This window comes from Molossus molossus, unplaced genomic scaffold (genome assembly GCF_014108415.1).
Source record: "Molossus molossus isolate mMolMol1 unplaced genomic scaffold, mMolMol1.p scaffold_m16_p_11, whole genome shotgun sequence".
In the NCBI taxonomy this organism is placed as follows: Eukaryota; Metazoa; Chordata; class Mammalia; order Chiroptera; family Molossidae; genus Molossus; species Molossus molossus.
Window position 1 is genome coordinate 32,749,011 of NW_023425346.1, and position 19,182 is coordinate 32,768,192.

The 19,182-nt window shown below is 44.4% G+C and overlaps 1 protein-coding gene across 1 annotated transcript in view; it reads left to right on the forward strand.

The window, feature by feature from the left end:
* The window catches only part of LYPD6 (LY6/PLAUR domain containing 6), a 134,471-nt gene extending 127,020 nt beyond the window's left edge, over nt 1-7,451 (forward strand). The window contains exons 4-5 of the mRNA XM_036254354.1: nt 3,344-3,474; nt 5,259-7,451. Of these exons, the coding sequence (XP_036110247.1) occupies nt 3,344-3,474; nt 5,259-5,426 (299 nt within the window). The 3' untranslated portion in view covers nt 5,427-7,451. The remainder of the gene's footprint in view (nt 1-3,343; nt 3,475-5,258) is intronic.
* Nucleotides 7,452-19,182: the final 11,731 nt, after the last annotated feature.

Consider the following 19,182-nt stretch of genomic DNA (forward strand, 5'->3'; position numbering starts at 1 on the left):
CAGGAGGCCTTTTACCAGAGAGTTGGTCACATTTAATGTCTCGTTTTAATTCAGATCATTTTGTGCATATTTTGTTAGCTAGTTTCTGTTACTGGAAACTGAATGTTGATGAGTAAATGGAAATTTACATTTCGCTTTGAACCTTTTTTTAAGTTTTAGAGCTAGGTTAGGAAATGTATGTGTATATATATATGTGTGTGTGGGGGGGGATGTGTGTGCATTTCACAAAAATTATATTTTGTGTCTCCCAATAGTTGATTAAGCTTTCCTACTCAGTTCTAATTTTGCTTGAATGCCTGTGAATCTCACAGTAAAAGACTTTTGTTTCACAACCTCTGGGAATACCATGCAGTGCAGAATATGAGATTTTTTAGAGGCCCAAACTAACGTGGTAGAAATTCAAATCCATCTTTTATCTTTTAGATAAAAGCCTTTGAAATCCTTTTAGTGTGAAGTTATCAGCAGGCTTGATTCTCATATAACCTCATCACTAACCCAAGGATTATTCACAATGCATGGTGAGCAACGCTCTGTGGCTGAAACTCAGTTTTTTATCAATTCTGCAGTCCTGGGATAAGCCACATGTGGTCCGCCTGGTTCTGCTCCAGAAATTCTGCCTGCCCTGCCCCCACCCCCCTTGGAGATCAAGTACAGATTCAAGGCTCTCATAAGTTGTGCACTAAAGAAACCTGTTTGGCTTTATTAGAGCATTTCCCAAACTTATTTAACCACAGAACCTTTTCCCACGTTAACATGTTACAACTCACCTAAGGGCGTTGTAAGATAAGAAGTGGAATGGACACGTTTAAGGGACTGATGCTTCGGACCCGAAGTCTCTGCTATGGGAAGTGATGGGGTGTTCTCAGTATACCCTTGTGTTATGGATGGGACTTGGTGAGTGTGAGCAAACATTTTTATCCAGCCTCATCACTGGTCACCCTTCTCCCCCAAGAATGGCAAGAATTGGCTTATTGGATACTGGGCTTCTGCATATTTTCCTGAAGAAGAAGAAGGGGGAGCAGGAGGAGGAGGAGAAGATGAAGGAGGAGGAGGAGAAAGGTTCACCAGTTGTTGTCTCTACTTTCATTCAATGGAATAAGCTTCCAATTAATAAATTAAATGAGTTTGCTATGGCTATGACAGTATGAACAAAAGGTAGTTCTATCAGGTCCACCGAATGTTATTCTCAGGCTTAGTTAAAACAAGATAATTCACTATTTGGGAGACAAATGCAGTTCCCAGAACTGAAGCCAGGTAATGATTTACTTATTGCACAGCCATGCGATCTTATCTGCTCAGATTTACGTTTGGAGCTATAAAACCTCTGGCAGCTGCTCCTGGTTGTCTGCACAAAGAGGAGACAGAGATAAAAACATTCCTTCTTTTATTGCGCTCTTGAACATCTGAAGTAGGGGTGTGGATGGGAAAGGTTTACCCATCAGGGCCATAAATGACCAAGTCTGATACTAGAGGAGTAAACCAGTCCTCTTTGGAAGAGGCGGTAAATCTCTCAGGTCATCGGCCTCCATATGTTGAAACCTGTCAGAGGCTTAAGAAAACATCGGGACAGCTGCCACCTCCTCTTCATCAGAAAACCAATCACTGCAATTTCAAAATATCGTGGGCTTTCAACTTTTCTTATGAGCTCATAAAGTGACCTTACTGATCCCACTCTCTGGGATCCTGAGCAAAGTAGGGTCTGCCTTTTGACCTGATTCCAGCTGACAAAGTTCTGGTGAGGATGCAGTGTGGGGACCGCGTTTGGGGGAGGGCATGGGCACAGACTCAGCCCACCTACACCACCAAGAATGTAACCACTGGGAAAGTCGCTGTCCTTAACCAGACTCAGTCGGAGGCCAGTCAGGTTCCCGGCAGGTGCAGGCACCTAGGATGATTATTAAAACCCTTGAATTTTCATGACTCCCAGAATGTAGGAGCTCATTCTCAGAACCTAAAATTATTCTGCTTTCTTCTTGGGCTATTAGTACTTTGGTTAAAAGCTGCCAAGATTATGACAGAATCTAGTGGGGGGATTTTTATTGCCTAATAAATAATATCATAGAAGGTCATAATTCCATATTAGCCACTAAATATCCAAAAGGGATAAAGTATGCAAAGTTAAGTCCAAGATATGGATGAAAAACAGCTCAGTGACATTTCTTGAGAATTATTCATTTTCTTTTTCATTCTGAAAGTGGAATAGGAACATTCCACTAAATCCCAGGCTTGGAAAGCTGAACACTGCCTGGAGGACTTAAAGAATTACACTGGCGAAGCCATTTTTCTTTAGACTTTAAATTACAAATTTAAAAAAACAAAAAGCTCTCCACGGAATTTTGGAAGAAATCTCAAGTTTTCAGATGCCTAAGACTTAGCTGGGACTTTAGAAACTCACATCATGGTCTGTCTTTGTCCAGCCTCCTGGAAAGACACGAAGCATGCTGGGGAGAAACAGCTCTCCTCCATGACGGAGCACCTTCATCGCTGGGTTCATTGTCTTCTGCAATGAATTCCAAGACAGAAGTGCTTCTATGCAAGAAGTTCTTCCTTTTGGACAAAGTCATTTGCCCCAGATACAGTGAATCAATTTTTTATCTTTCTGCCCTTACTTGGGAAGAGCTGTTTCACACACACACACACACACACACACACACACACACCAGCCTCTGCTATAGTCTATGATCTCCTTGAAGATCTTTTTACCTGCCTAACTTCTTTTTTAACCCCATATTCTTTGAACTTTTTCATCCCTTCACCTCCCTAAAAATTGCTATGACTCTCACGTCCTAAATCATCCCTCCAAATCTCTCTTCCCTTAAAAATAAAAATCAACCCAGTGGTACCCTGCTGGCAGATGTGGTTCCGTGGTTAGAGCAGCCCATGCACCAAAGGGTTGCAGGTTCGATTCCCATACCTGGGTTGCAGGTTCGATTCCTGGCCCCAGTAGGGGTGCATGTGGGAGGCAACCAATCAATGTGTTTCTCTGGCATCGATGTTTCTCTTTTTCCACCCTCCCTTTCTCTCGGGTGAGGATTAACAATAGCAACCGATCAGTCCAGTGGTAAAATTTGTTGAAAGGCATAGAGCGATGCTACTAGGTCTTGGTTCGCGAGGATTACAGTGGGCAGAGACCAGCAGTCTTCGAAGGCCCTCCTGCAACCAGGGCTCAGTGGATCTTCAAAGACACCCTTGGCGTCGGACATAAACCCAACACGGTGTGCATCCCACGTGCTGTTACATCCTCTCAGCACTTACAGGGTTGCCCCTCCCGTTGTTTCCCTTCTAGGCAGGTTGGGCTAACATTTTCTATGTCAATTAAAACGTATTTTGTTGTTGTTGACAGAGACCAGATACTGCTACACTCAGCACACAATGGAAGTCACGGGAAACAGCATCTCGGTCACCAAACGCTGCGTGCCGCTGGAAGAGTGCCTGTCCACGGGCTGCAGAGACTCGGAGCGGGAAGGCCACAAGGTCAGCGTCCTCCGCTCCGGACGCCGCCAGTGCGCACGCGCAGCTTCTGCTCCCGTGTAGGCTGGCGCTTGGCCGTCTCTGCAGTATTAGGAGTTGCATCCTTCCTGTTTGCTCGAAAAGAATAAGCTTTACACCAGAGCATAGGATAAATTATGTCAACATAACACCGAGAGGGTATTGAAAATGATCATGAGCCCTTTCTTCACTCAGAAAGTAATACAACTACCAGGAGGGACAGGAGCAGGGGACCAGTTTTGTCCTCACGCAGGCCAAGCGCCGCGGGTGAGCCAAAGACTCATCCAGGCGGCGTCGCTTTGACAACCTTCCCGAAAGCGGGGCGCGTGTCTTCTGTGGGATGCTGATTTGGGGACGGTATCCATCGGCTCCTGAGTTATTTCAGCAAGGGATGAGCGAACCATCTCCTTGTGGGTTGCTCCTCGGAGACCCCATCTGGTGCCTGCACCTGGGCACCCAGTGTGAGACCAACCCTGAGGGCGCCCTTGAGAGAATATGAAGAATCAGAGGAAGGCTGCCTGGCTCACGTTGGGCCGCCGGACCCTCTTGCTGGTCCTTCAGGGCTGGCCGCACGCATGAGCTTGTATGTCAGGCTTTGGCCTTAATTGGGAGTTTGCCCCTTGTCCCCATCATGCTGCCCTCCTGGGGGGTGGGAGAGGTGCCCCTCTGACAGCCTGCAGTGGTCCCGTTTGTGGGGGCTTCTTTCTCTCAAGATTATAGACACCTGACTTGTAAGAGACTTTTAAAACACACTAAGAAGTACGTTTTGAAGTATAATCTGCCTGCTTGCTCCTGGTTTGAAATGTGAAGGTGAGCCTAATGGTTTTACCTGACACCCTAGCAAGCTGGGCTTGGCTCTCGGGAATTATTGCGGCTATTTCACCAGGGAGGAAGTTATAGATTAGAGAAGTGACACCATGTGCTCAGGTCGCACCACTAGTAAGTGATAGAGACAGAATTCAAACTCATTTCTGACCCCAGTTTCTCTCCTCGACTTTGCGATGTCTTCCTAGCCTGTATCAGTGGTGAACCGACAGGAGTCTGTGCAGACGATGACTGCGTAGGACGTTACCCATCATGGTGTCTGCAGGCAGGACTGTGTACTTGGATCACTTGGGCATCTTGTTAAAGTGCAGATTCTCATTTGCTACGTTCAGGGCAAGCTTGGGGTTCTGCATGTCTGATTAGCTCCAGTTGATGCTGAAACTGCTGGTCTGCACTTCGAGTGGCTGTGGTCTAAAATGACTTCTGTCGATAATTCTTTGGGTTTATTTCTGTCTCATGATCCACAAATAAAGCAGTATAAAGCAGGAATAACTGCAAAACTGACAACCCTTCGAACCTTAACTCGCCCATGGGAATGGGCGAGGATGATGCAGACAGTTCTGATTGAAGTACATATTTCATTGGAAATTATCTGGGCTGTTGCCACTTCAGCTTCATTGTGAAAACTGGGCAGGGGAACAATCCCCGCTTCAAAGAGGGAATAGCCAAGACCTGGGAAATGTAGGAAACTGTAGTAGCCACAAGGTGGATGTCACAGGCAGAACCATGTCCCTTGGAGTTCAGTTGGGGGCTTTCACTTTGGCCACGCTGCTTCCAGATGAATTTTCACCCAGCCCCTGCATGCAGAGCAGGTGTCGCATTTGTCAAACGGGTCATTTGCCTCCGAGTCTTGTCGTGAGGGAGACAGCCCTTCAGAAAGCTCCGCCTCCTTCCGAGAACTGCCAGCTTCTCATCACCCTTCTTTTTCTCTTTCTTTTTTTCAGGTCTGCACTTCCTGTTGTGAAGGAAATATCTGTAATTTGCCACTCCCCCGAAATGAAACTGATGCCACATTTGCCACGACGTCACCCATAAATCAGACAAATGGGCAGCCACACTGCGTGTCAGTGATAGTGTCCTGCCTGTGGGTATGGTTGGGACTCACCTTGTAGCAGCTCACAGGTGGATGTGTAGTAGGGATCCGTGGGGATCTGGACGGCCCATAGTCATGCATGAGTCACTGGCCTGGCAACAGTCACACAGGTGAAGCCACCACAGTCGAGGATGTTTCCTGGCCAAGCATTTCCACTCCCCATGAGGAACAAGCATTGCTTCAATGTTGTCATTTCAAGGCTGAGACCTCATCCAAGCCAGCCTGCCCCTAACATAGTCCGAGTTCTATACCACGCACCTTTGTTTTCACTCCAAGAAATCTTCCTGCATTTATTGAGATCTGGGCTCTTAGTTTGGAAGATATGCATGAACCACAGGAGGTCCTGGGACCCTCTGAGAGCTAGGCAACGTGAACAGTTGTGTGCGCTTTTAGGAGAATGTTAAAGGACTATTGGTTTAAATATAATCATGGATTCACTTATAGCTTGAGAATTTGAAAACTTTAATTGCAAAATGAATGGATCGTTTCCTCGGCGAGTCCTACTAAGTCTCTAGGAAAGTAGTGAGCAATGTGTCCACTTCCATTTTTCTACATTCTTCTCCCAGTGGGTCGTATTCCCTCTGCTCTGTGTGGGAGATGACGGGGGGCAGGAGGTTGGAAAAGGATTTTTTCTAACTTAATGGAACTAGCTCCTGTAAAATGGATGTTTATCCCTCACATAATTGGCGAGGTCGGGCACCTCGTTGTGCCTGGACCAGTGGGTGTTCCAGGAGCCCCACAGCAGGACTGGGTTATTTTCTGCAGTCATGGGGTTCTATACAGACATAGTGAATTTAGGCAGAGAAATGAGTTCTGAACGTGTGGAGGTTGATCCTGGCTCATTGTGAGGGTCCAGTGTGGGGCTCAGCCAGATCTTCCTCCATCAGCAAGTCATGCTGCCCAAGAGCCCTCCCTGTCCTTCCTCTCTCGAATCCCCAGTGACTTCAGGGGGAAGGTTCTGCAGTACATTGTCTGGATGTTAACAAGGAAAGAAGACACAATACCCTAGGATGAGAAGTAGGGGGACCCAGGGTGGCAGGGAGACTAGTGAGCACACTCAGTGGGAAGTGTTGATTTCTTTAGCTTAAGTAGACAGTAAAAATTTCACCCTCCTTCCTATATTTTTGGCATCCTGAGTTACAACTTTTTTCTTCTTCCTTGTAAATCATGGATACAATATTTATTTTTGTATGGCATAACTAGAAACTAAAATATATTGTAAAAGATTCTTTATTCTGAACAAAACGATCAAATCAGAATCCTTATTTTTCAACAGTGGTAGAACTTGTGATATATGTGTGTTGGACGTTATCTATAGTACTTGCACCAGTGTTGAAAAAATTACTTGTGCTGTGAGCAGAAGTAACGTGGTGGCTTCCAGGCTCTGCTCACAGCTTCCTCAGTGGTGTGGTCCCAGAAGGGGGTGGTGACCATCCCTGGATGACTTCCTCTGCGGGTTGTGGGGCTCGTTTGCATGGAACGTGGTGAAGCCCTTGCAGATAAAGAAGACAGTGTTGTCAGGGTCCGTCTGTTCTGCACAGGAAATGTCTCTGGCTCATAAAATGAGACCTCCTCAGGGACCAAATATGAACTGACAGTGGTAACTCTGATACACACTCATCTAAATTGCATCAAATGGCCTTAATCCAGAGTTTAGCAGGCTTATCAAAAAGTTGCTTATCACTGGGGTGGGGAATTAGAGGGAGAGAAAGCAAGACATTTATTAAGCACCTCTTATGTGCCAGGCACTACGCTAAGCACTTTACATAAGTTAGGCCATATATATACTTCCTACAAGAACCATGTAGGGAAATCACTAGTATTTACACTTTATAGATGAAGGTGCCGAGGCTCTAAGAGACTCAATAACATGAAGCCTCTTCCTTCTGATTTAGGATAGATGGGATGAGGCGGGATTGGAGGGGAAGCAAAGGCAGAATTACCACCGCTCGGGAAACTTGCAGGCCTGACTTCATGGGCACTTGGCCATCTTACCATGCGGAGTTTGTCCAGTCCTGCCTCTGCGGGTGCCATTTGCATGTGTCTCCAGATTGTTTTTTTTTTTTTTTTTTTGAGGGGTGAAGGTATGATTTCGTCATTCATTCTTGCTAAAAGAAGAGACAGGTCTATCCGACATGTAAAGATGCTGTAAGACAATGAAAGGTGGATGTTGTACATATCTACTAGTACATTTTGTGCATGGTCACTCTCCACGGACGCCTTCCAAATACTGCATGAGATTTCAATAAGAGACAAAGTCTGAATGGTGGTTTTTAATGAGAAGACGAGCACTGCAAAGCCTCCCTGCTGGGGCGCAGGGAGTATCACCTGCCACTCAGGGCATCACTGCCAACTCCGGACAGATGTGGCTGTACCCTGTATGCCTGTCAGAATGGCTGGTGTTTCATTCTCTGGAAAGAAAGTGATTTGCTTGCCATCCCCAGCCTCAAGGAGCCACAGAAGGGCCGTTTATGTGGAAGACCCAGGACAGGTCATCCCTCGGACTTTTCTATCACATTAAACCTTCCATTAAATCCCACCATTGGTGACAGCTTGAAGTACAAAGAGCTGCGATGTGTATATGAACGTATGTGCCACTTATTTATTTTAGACTCTCCACAGCATTCATGTCAATATGAGATTGATGCCTAAACTTTGTAAATATTGTACATTTTGTAAATCAATGAATAAAGGTTTTAAGTGTATCTCTCCAGGCTCTTCCCTGCAAATGCACACGTCAGTCAATGGTTCAGGCAGCCAGGTTATGCACAAGGCACTGGGCTGAGCACCATAGGGGGCTTCCTCTCCGAGGTTCCCTTTCTAGTTGAAGGACAAGAAGTGTGTGCATGAGAAGACACAAGACAAAATGATCATTCAGACAGTAGGTGCTGCAGAAAATCCAAGAAAGAAGGATTGCCACACTTTTCCATCAGGCCTGCAGCTTCCCCAAACATTTCCCTGTTCAATCAGGAAATATTCAAGATTGTGGGCGTTGTATCACCCACTCACAATTTTTAAATTTCATTGTATTCTTAGAGGGAAGTATGCTAATGATGGTACAATAGAAAGCATTTTCCCTTGATGGTTTCTTCTGCAACAGGAAACACATATTCGAATAGCATAAGTGCCATGTTCATCATACAAGGAATGTATTGTGTTTTTCACAGTAAAATGATAAACATTGAAAGGGACCTTGAAAAAAACTTGAGCTTGTTTGTGATTCCTGGTTATTCTTTAACACTGATATTTTGAAATTTCCAGGGAATTATAAGGATTCCCCGAAGTTGAAGGCTTTCTCTTCAGTGCTGGGTCAGTGACAGGGTGGAGCTCCGAAATGTCATACTTACGTCTCTGTGAAGATAGCTCTTAGCACCAACCTTCTGAATAGCTCCATGTGCTCAGTGGACACGGCATCTCAGGGAGACTGTGACTTTAGAAAATCTGATTTTGGAAACAGACTTACATGGTAGCCCAACTGGGGGTGTTAAGAGGATCCTTCACATTGTAAAGGCACTTTATATCTTTTTTCCCAACACATGTACAATTTTATCTACAGCCCGGCTGGTGTGGCTCAGCGGATTGAGCGTCTTCCCATGTACTGAGAGGTCCAGGTTGGATTCCCAGTCAGGGCAAGTGCCTGGGTTGCAGGCTCCATCCCCAGTAGGGGGCGTGCAGGAGGCAGCTGATACATGTTCTCTCTCTAAAAAAAAATCAATAAAAACATGTTTTGAAAAAAAAGATTTTATCTACAAACAAGATCCAGGGCAACTCAGATATCGAAAACCAGATCTGGTGCCTTGGCTACATGCTGGCAAGTTTGATCTGAAATACCTAAGTGCTTTCACAGATGTTTGTAATAAATGACCTTTAACTTGCCCATTAGGAGTGAACTAGTGAAAACTCTTTGAGCATCTGTTCTTAATCAACATTATAATTGGGAGAACTTGACCTTAGAGATTCAGCTGTTTTTCTAAGCGCACAGCGACTTGAGACAGGACTATAGCATCATGACTCTAGCCTGGAGTATCCCCCATGGAATCTGCCAGAAAACAGGTGGTGAGACTTTTTAAATATAACTATTTCCAACTTAAATTGGGTGTTACAACATCAGAGCAGCTTTCCAAAACGTCTCTCTCATCAAGCCTTCATTCTCAGCAGTGACTCTCTTTAGCTGATTTTAGATGCATGGTTTTTCCATTAGAAAATTACTATTGTCTTGCTATTTTAATTCTATTGCAATTCTGGAATTGGATGGGGGAGGGGGATATCTGTGTAAGTATATTTTAAGCCAACTAGCAGAGGCTGAGAAATGATTTCTGAGGAAGCTTTGCTATTCTCTTCCGAGCAACTCCCGAACTTGTACGATTTTATTTTGAAAGCACTTTGTTATCCATTGCTTCAGTTGATTAACATGACCCCATTCATGGCTCTCACAGCTAAGCAGAGCTTCGACATGGTTCAGGCGGCCCCGCTGGTGGTTTACACAATGACTTTGATTCCTGATCCACAATTCTGTGTTCTACACACACCAGTCACCAGGATGACGTGCATGATGGCTCCACCCTTCTCTGGCCCTTGTACTAAACAGCCATTTCTCAGGTCACAAAACCAGAGGTAAATGGGACCTTGGGGTACATCCAGTGCACCCTCTTTGTTTTATACGGGAGGGGGAATAAAACCCCAGAAAACTCAGACCGTTAGTCCCTGAGGAAGACACATTGCTTATGTTAAAGAAAAGAGGAAACTCATCAAACTGTCCCTGCTTTGGTGCTTGAAGCAATGAAGACGTGGGTAATGGAAAACAGGTCAGAGCTTGTCTCCTGTTCCTTCACTCGCCGTGGGAGCCACGAGGCGCCCCCCGCACAGGGCGGCACGGAGCGGAGCTTCGGAGAGAGCGGCGAGGGGGCAGGCGAGCCTGATGGAAGCAGAGTTCAATCTCACTTGAGAGGAAGAGTATTCAGTGGAAATAATCGTTTTCAGAATCATGTCCTAAGAAAGCAGAATGATTTATCTAAATTACACATGATCACTTGCTCGGAAATGGCTTTACAGAGCACACTTTTATGGCACGTCTGGCATCGGAAACCAGCCTCAAAAGCCACATTCAGGCCCGGAGTGGAGGCCTCCACTGAAGTCCTGTGGAGGTGACAAGGACCATTTTGTCAAAGTGGGGAACGTGGGAATGAAAAGCAACTCTGTTCAGTTTCGACAAAATGAACGAAACATCACCGGAATATAGCCAGGATGCAAAAGAGTGCTAAAAATAAGTCATACCCTCAATAAACCCATTCATCTTTGAGAAGAACCCAAAATCAATTTACTGTCTGACTCCCTGTTCTCTCTCCAGGGAAGCGTGGCAGTTGGGGTCACGAGGAGCCTGCACCCAGAGTCTGAGCACACCCCACACCCCATCTGCCTTCTCCCTGGGATTCCCTGGGCCACGGCTCCTGGTCCAGTTCCAAGGCCGCCCACCAGCCTCGCTTTGCCTCCACCGCAGCCTCCCCCAGCGATAAAACAGGGCTGAGTGAGCAACTAGGAGCCACATCCCCAGGGGCATGTGAGGACAGCTGTCTGACGCATCATGCTTGAGGTGGCTCACATAGCGGTGCACAGGGCGACAAGGGGCAGAGACCTCAGTGGTCTGAAAGAACACATTCAGGCTCCCTCGTGATCCACGCAGCCTGGCTTGGCCCTGAACGTGTCAGAACTTGGCCTATCCCCACCTTGAAGTCTTTCTAAACACTCAAAGGGTTGGGCCCATCCCTGACTTTAATATCATATGTAATTAATTAATGACCCTGTGTACGTTTTGCCACTGACCTAAATACCGAGTGTGCTGTGTGGAGACGCACCCTCCTTGATGCGAGACAGCCCGAGACAAACATGAAATATGCGGTCCAGACCTCCCAAAATGTGCTTTCTTCAAAGTCAGATACTCTACAGAGCTGGAAGGTCTATTTGCAGTATTAAAAGTCTAGAAAAGCTTGGGTCAGGCTAGGGTTGAACATGCTAACATCCAACATGAGAATCTAGTCATATTAGCTGGCCCATTGCCACCTTCATTTTACAAGAAGGGACAGTGAGGGCCTCTCTATTTACCTGCCTCAGGTGCACCAAGCTCCTTAGGCAGCCTCCTGGAAACCTGACTTACATTAGGGACCCAGGTTCCTGGTTTAGGGAACCGGGAATACATAAGGTAGACAAATACTGGCTCAAATGCACAGAAGACAGGAACTCACCCTTGGGCACACAGAGGTGAACATTTGACGCAGCCTGGAAATGCTTCTTTGCGCAAGACTGTGGATGCTTTCACTGTGATAGCTTCCACCCAGGATCTGGGGCACTTTATTCCTGAAGCTTGACACAAAGGAAATGATCTAGTTGAAAGAACAGGGCAAAGGGAGCAGGTTGCATGAGAGGTTGTAGACTACTGCGGATAACACACTCTTCCAGCTTTGGGAGCCGTGGAGGAAGGACCATAGGGAGACGCTGCGGCGCCAGCTGGAGAACGGGGCGGGGGGGAGGGTGAAGCTGGACAGGTGCTGGGGCTCCTGTAGACAAACTAGGCAAAGATTTAAGGTCCAAATGACTGAGAGTTAAGGTCCAAATGACTGAGAGTAGCAAAAATTTCACAAAAGGAAGTGCAAGAACCTGTTCAAAGTCATTCAGAGGCAAAAATTAAATCCGTCCAAGCTGTTGGAAGCAGGAATGCCCGGAACACTTTCCTCCAGAGAGTGGAGGTGAGGGAAGCAGATGCTTGGCCCTAATTCGGCGCCGCTACTCTGGGACCTCGGGTCTGCTGTCCGAGACTAAACCCATACACCCACAGCCCCCGGAGCCCCAGAGCGCTGGGTCTCAATGCCAAGTACACATTCGAATCACCTGGGGGGGGGGGGCTTTCTAAAAATAATAATGACAAGGTACCTGTTCAACAATTCTACTTGAGTTGGTTTGGGGTGCTTTAAAACAGCAGATAGTAAACTCTTCCTGCCCCAGGTGACTCTAATGAGCAGGCATTAGCCAACAGACATGAAAAGCTAAACATCCATCAGGGATAATCAATAATAATCACAGAAGAAAACTTAGTGAAGACCAATCTAGAAAAATAAATCATAGACTGGTCCACGGGGAACCACCTTTCAAGTCACTGGATACACAGCTAAGTACGATCGACCTCACAGCTCTCCTGAAATGTAATGTCCATGACCCTTCGATGCCCATCCCCTCCCGACCAGCTAACCCTTTTCACTAGGCAGACACCTGCTCACTTTTCATGTCTTGGATTAAATGCCTCTTCCCTGGGGAGTCTTCTCTCAAGCTCTCAAGTAAAATGAGCCCTCCTTCTATTAAGTGCTATGGAACTCTAAACTTCTCCCTCATGACACTTTACTCACTTATAATTATTTAATTAGTTATTATTATGATTCTCCACTCCACTGTAAGCTCCACCAAGATGAGTAATATCTCCTTTTTACTCTCTGCTGCATTCCAAGTATCTAGTACACAAAGGACTCAGAATAAACATTTATTAATTTATCAGATCAAACTGATATAACTGAACCTTCCCACAGGGGAAGCTAGCAGACTAAAAATCCCTGCAAGAGTGATGTTGCAGTCAGAAGGCAATCTGAGGCAAATTCCTTCCTCTAGGTGGAACCTCGTTTATTCTCCTCAACTGATTGGATGGGGCCCACCCACATTATGGAGGGTGATCTGTCTTACTCAAAGTCAACTGTTTTTAAACATTAATCAATCTAAAAATGCCTTCACAACAACATCAAGATTAATGTTTCACCAAACAGCTGGGCACCATAACCTAGTCAAGTTGATACAGAAAATGAACCAGTGCAATTCATAATTTGTCACTTCTCTTCAAACTGACCTACTGATTCATTGTAATCCCAATTAAAATCTAGGAAGGCTTTAAAAAATTTTTTTCTTTATTGTTTTTGGAGAGAGAAGGAGGAGAGGGGGAGAGAGAGAAACATCAATGAGAGAGAACATTGATTGGCCGCCTCCTGCATGCCTCCTCCGGGGATTGGGCCCACAACCTGGGCACGGGCCCTGACTGGGAATTGAACCAGCCACCTTTTGGTGCATGGGTCAACACTCAACCACTGAGCCACAACGACCTGGCACTAGGAAGGCTTTTTTCAAAAGTCAATTAACAGGCTGATTCAAAAATTCATATGGAAGTGCAAAGGAACTAGAATAGTCAAAACAACTTTGAAAAAGAAAATCAAAGATAAAGGATTAACACTACATGATTTCAAGAGTTGCTAGGAAGCCATGGTGATCAAGACAGTGTGGAATTAGTGTTAAGGACAGATACATAGATCAATGGAACAGAGTATGGTCCAGAAATTGATTCACACAAACTGGTCAATTGATTTTCAAAAAAAAAGATACAAAAGCAATTCAGTGGAGAAGAGGTATCCATTCAACAAGTGGTGCTGAAACAACTGGATATCCACATGTAAAACTCTAAACATGTTCCATATTCTGCAGCATATTTTTTAAAATAGTACAAAATGGATCACAGATCTAAATGTAAAATCTAAAAACGGTTACACTTTTTGAAGAAAACAGGAAGAAGTCTTTGTGACCTTGGGTTAGAAAAAGAGTTCTTAGGTATGACACCAGAAGCATAATTCATGACAGAACAAATTGATACATTGGACTTGATAAAAATTAAGAACGTTTGGTCTTTGAAAGACAAGTGAATAAAAAGACAAGCCACAGACTGGAAGAAAATACTCACAAATGATGTAGCTAATAAGGGCTATCCAGCATATATAAAAATACTCTCAAAACTCAATAAAAGAAAACCTGTAAAAAATGGGCAAAAGCTTTCAACAGGCATGTCACCAAAGATACACCAAAGATGCAGAGGACAAATAGGAACATGGAAACATTAATCAACAGGAAGACACAAAATAAAACTACAATGAGCTATGACTATAAGAATGACAAAAGTTAAAAGACTGACCATACCAAGCATTGGCAAGGGTGTGGAGGAACTGGTGGTGGGAACATAAATGGTACAATCATCTTTGAAAAAAGCGAAACAGACACCCATGCTGTGACCCAACCATTCCACTTCTAGGTATTTATCCCGGAGAAATGAATGCATATGTTCATACATTTAATTGTATACGAATGTTTATAGCAGCGGATTGGTAACAGCTGAAACTTGGGAACAACCTAAATGTCTCTCAACAGGTGAACTAATACAAAGTGTGGTACAGCAAGTTCTCACTTCATCATCTCTATAGGTTTTTGTGACTTTAAGCAAAATGACATATAATAAAACCAATTTTACCATAGGTTAATTGATCCACACAAGAACTAAGTTTCTATGGCATCTCATCAACAATAATATTGTTGAACAAAACAATATTATTCAAGGACCTGCTATGTATCCACGCAATGAAATACAACTCAAAATAAAAGAGAATGAACTGTTAATAATGCTACAACATGAATACATCTCAAAATAATTATGCTGAATGAAAGAAGCCAGAAAAAAGACACATGGACATAATTCCATTTATATCAAAATCTAGGAAATACAAACTAATGTGCCGTGACCGCAGATCAGCGGTTGCCTGGGAAGGGGTGGAGAGGGTACTATGAAGGGACAAAAGAAAAATTTGGGAGTGAGAAATCTGTTTGTTATTTTAGAGGTCGATAAAGCTGTTATAGACGTAACATAAACTGTTAAAGCCCTTTTGCAAAGTAATTTGGCAGTACCTGTTGAGGGCTATGAGAATGTTCACATCCTGACCCAATAATTTTACTTCTGTAAATGGCTTGAAATAAGGAAACACTGCTACAAACTAATTTGTTCCTTGCAGCATATTTGCAATTCAAAAAATAAAATAAAAAGTAAAAATACAACACAATCTAAATGTGCAAGAGTAGGGGAATAGTTAGGTCAATAACAGCACATCCGCCTGCTACAGTATCATCAAAAATGACTGCTTGGAAGACATTTTCAATGTCAAATGAAATCAGCAGCACTAAAGTCATATGTGCAATGTATCATACTGTCTAGGAAGTAAAGACATACGTTAAAAAATACATGGCAGAAAAAAAATACCGTCATTGCATATTTTATGATAATAACTTCTTCTTTTCATCTTTGAAAAAAATGTCCATGTTACTTGTGTAATGAAAACCATAAATATAATATGAACAATGAAGACGTCATATGTATGGTTAAAGTAATAGTTGTTATTAATTTGGAGGCTCCTCTTCAGTTGTTAACTCAGGCAGGTCTTGGAGTCCTAGAGCTTGATTCAACCCTGGATGCCTGCTGTGGTACCTGGGATGCTATACAATTTCCCGATGCCAGGGCTGCACCCCAGAGGGGTGGATTATGCTCATCTGAAGTGAAAAGATCTGGAGAGCATGATTTTTAAAATCCCTTTTTTACATGTTTATTTCAAAATAATTCCAAACTTACAGAAATTGTCAAGAAGATTAAGTTGTAAATGTCACATTTATCATTCTCTTTCTCTCTAATAATATAATAATTTTTATGTTCAGCCCATTTCACGGACTGTTGCATACATCATGCCCCTTTACCCCTTAATACGTCAGCATTTAAGACGAAGATAACCACAGTGCTGTTATGGAAGTCTGGAAATGTAACTTTGATACAGTACTTTAATTTATAATCTGTGTTCTAATTCTAAAATGAGCACCTGATTTAAAAATGCAGTTATTACGGAGAAATTGGCTGCCTCTAAATGTCACAATGGCAACAAAAGCCAGGAGCTATAAAGCTGCAGGAAGCGGTGTTCTGCCTGGAGCCAGCCCCGGCCTTTCTGAACTTTTTCTCACCCTCCCTTCAGTTCCGGGAGCTCCCCTAGATCCTCCTAATGACATCCTGAAATTGGCAGACACAGCTTCTGTTGCTTACCACCTAGGAGCCCTGCTGGTTCAGAGGGGCTGAGCTGGGACTGTTTATAGAATATGTGGGTCTTTTATGAGTTTGGACGCCCTGTTCTAGGACACCCCCCTCCCCGCCCCCGCTCCTCTTTAGGACCCCAAACACTCCGTGATAATGAAACTGGAGGAAGGTAAGTGTTACAGCTCTCCACAGTGAGCACAACGGAGAGCTCTGGGGATCAAATCCTGACCTGAGAAAAACCCCGACTAGCTAGGGATCTGAGTGAGCAGAAAGCATGGCTGATCGTCTGCTCCTCCCCGTCCAGGAGGAGGCCAATCCTGGGACCTCCTCCAGACACAGAAACTTGCAGGTGTACCGGCCGTATCAGTGCCCAGTGCCTGGATGGCGTGCCGGGTGGAAGCCCAGCAGAGACTTGTCAAGTCTGGGCCTGTCACTGCCGTCTCCTCAGCTCCGAGTTGGACAGAAAGCATGTCTGTGGGCCCCGGGGATCCACTCTGGCCTCTAGGCAGGATTTCAGAACCTGCCTCTGTCTGGCCTCGCAGTGCTGAGGCATTCAGGTGCAGGACACCTGCCTGGTCTTTGATAAGGGAACTTTAGACCAGGAGCTTCTGTCTCAGCTTGTCTGCTCCTGCAGTGGGGAGTTACACGTTTCCCTGGAGAAAGAAAGATGCTAAAAAATATGCATTTCCTGCCTTTCTGCTTCTCATTCTCCAACCTGTATTGGTTGAATATGTGGGAATACTGTGCTAAAAAAAGAAGGGAGGTTTTGCCCTGGCCAGTTTGGCTCAGCGGCTAGAGCATCGGTCTGCGGTCCAGACGTTCGGTTCCCGCTAAGGGCACGTACCTCGGTTGCAGTTTGTCCCCGGCCCTGGTTGGTGGTGCGGGTGGCAGCCACTCGATGCATCTCTTTCACGTCAATGTTTCTCTCTCTCTCTCTCTCTTCCTCTCTCTCTCTCCCACTCTATCTGAGCAAAAAATGGAAAAGTGTCCTTGGGTGAAGATAAAAAAAAATAAATTTAAAAAGGAGGTTTTAATGTTCCCGTTGAATTGAAAGCATTAGATTTCTCCCTTCTCTCTCTTCCTCCTGACCCACTTCTTCTCTCAAAAGTTGGGAACCACTGGTCAAGAATGATTCAGAAGACTCATTAAACAGAAGAAAGGCTTAGACTCAAACTGTGAATATAATGTAATTGAGGGGGTAAATGTGTGCTATTTAGCCGATGTTACTGAACCAATGGTACCTCTTACAATCATTGCTACAAATCCAGAAAATGTGGTATATATTGCAGTGAAAGAAAGAATTGTGAAATGAAATGAGCATCAGCTTTGGATCAATAAGTTGGACTCAAGTCACAGCTCAGCCACCTAAAAGCTAAGTGACCTCAGGCAAAGTTATCCACATTGTTCTGAGAATTAAAAGAGATTGTGGAAAGCTCCTATACTGAATCTAGCACACAGAGAGCTCACCATGAAAGTTATTAGATTTGTGCCCTGGCCAGTTTGTCTCAGTGGTTAGAGCATCAGCCTGTGGACAAAGTGTTCTGGGTTCGATTCCGGTCAAGGGCACATCTCTGGGTTGCAGTTTCAGTCCCTGGCTGGGGTCATGCCAGAGGGAGCCTATCGATGTGTCTCTCTCGCATTGATGTTTCTCTCTTCTTCTTTCCCTCCTTCCCTTCCACTCTAAAAATCAATGGAAAAATATCCTCGAGTGAGGATTAAAAAAAATAGTAATTAGATTTGTGCACATATTGATCTCCCCTAGCTGACTTCTTGAGGATAGGGAGCATCACCTCTGAACCTTCTGCATCTAGCATGTATTTGGCACATAGTAACTGCTTATTTAACTTTTATGGACTTGAACAAACCCATAGCAGTGTCATCTGATTTAGGTTTTAACTTGATACATAATTTGACTTATTTCAATAGTAGGAATGAAGTAGAATAGAAAGAAACCTGACTTGGCTCTTCAAGTGTTGATTGATCATCCCTAACCTTTATCTTCTTGCAAAAGAGGTGACCTAGTGTCAATGTTGGTGGACTGCATTGGAAATAGAGCTGCGATGTTACACAAGAATCATCATGATCCCCAGTGGGAAATACAGTTTCAGGCCAGACACTGAACACAGGTCTAAAATGCCTTATTTGGGAACAGAGAGCAGAAAGCTTTGATCCCATAGAAATAACAAAAATGACAGAGAAAAATCACATACAAACACAGAGGCTCAGTAGATCAGGGCTACCTTATAACCCATGCACACCAGCCCTGCAGATCACACACAGCAAAGTCTTCCTTAAAAATCAATGGAAGGCTTTTACGTTGTTCTTTCAGTAAGTGTATAAGCAAAGATTAAAAATTGCATTAAAAATGGACATTCTAGCTCAGGCCAATCCTAGTGGGACCAGAATAAGACAGGATAAGGAGAAGCACATCTAAACCAAAGCAGTTACAATGGAAAAAATAGGTAACTTATGAGAAGAAGGTCGTATTACACTTTTAGCATTATTATTTCTCTATGTCCCTCTGAGGGTATCTTAGCACTGCTGATGCCCAGACCACACATGTCTGGACTGAGAGTGATAAAGAAGCAGAAGCTGGGAACCCAACCATCAAGCAATACCTGATTAGCATCTTAGTTTTGTTCAGTTTTGGGGCAAAGGCACACTGTCTTCAAATATACAATATCTAGCCACACTATTTTGACTGTGGCTCTTATCAGGAGTCCTACTGACTGAGCCCTCACTGGGTTCATCTTCTCAAATCAAAGGACTCATCACATAGGTGATCACAGCTAGGAGCCAGAAAGAAGTGAAATGTCTGCACCGTAAGCTGGAGAAGAGAAGGGCATTCCTCATGTTC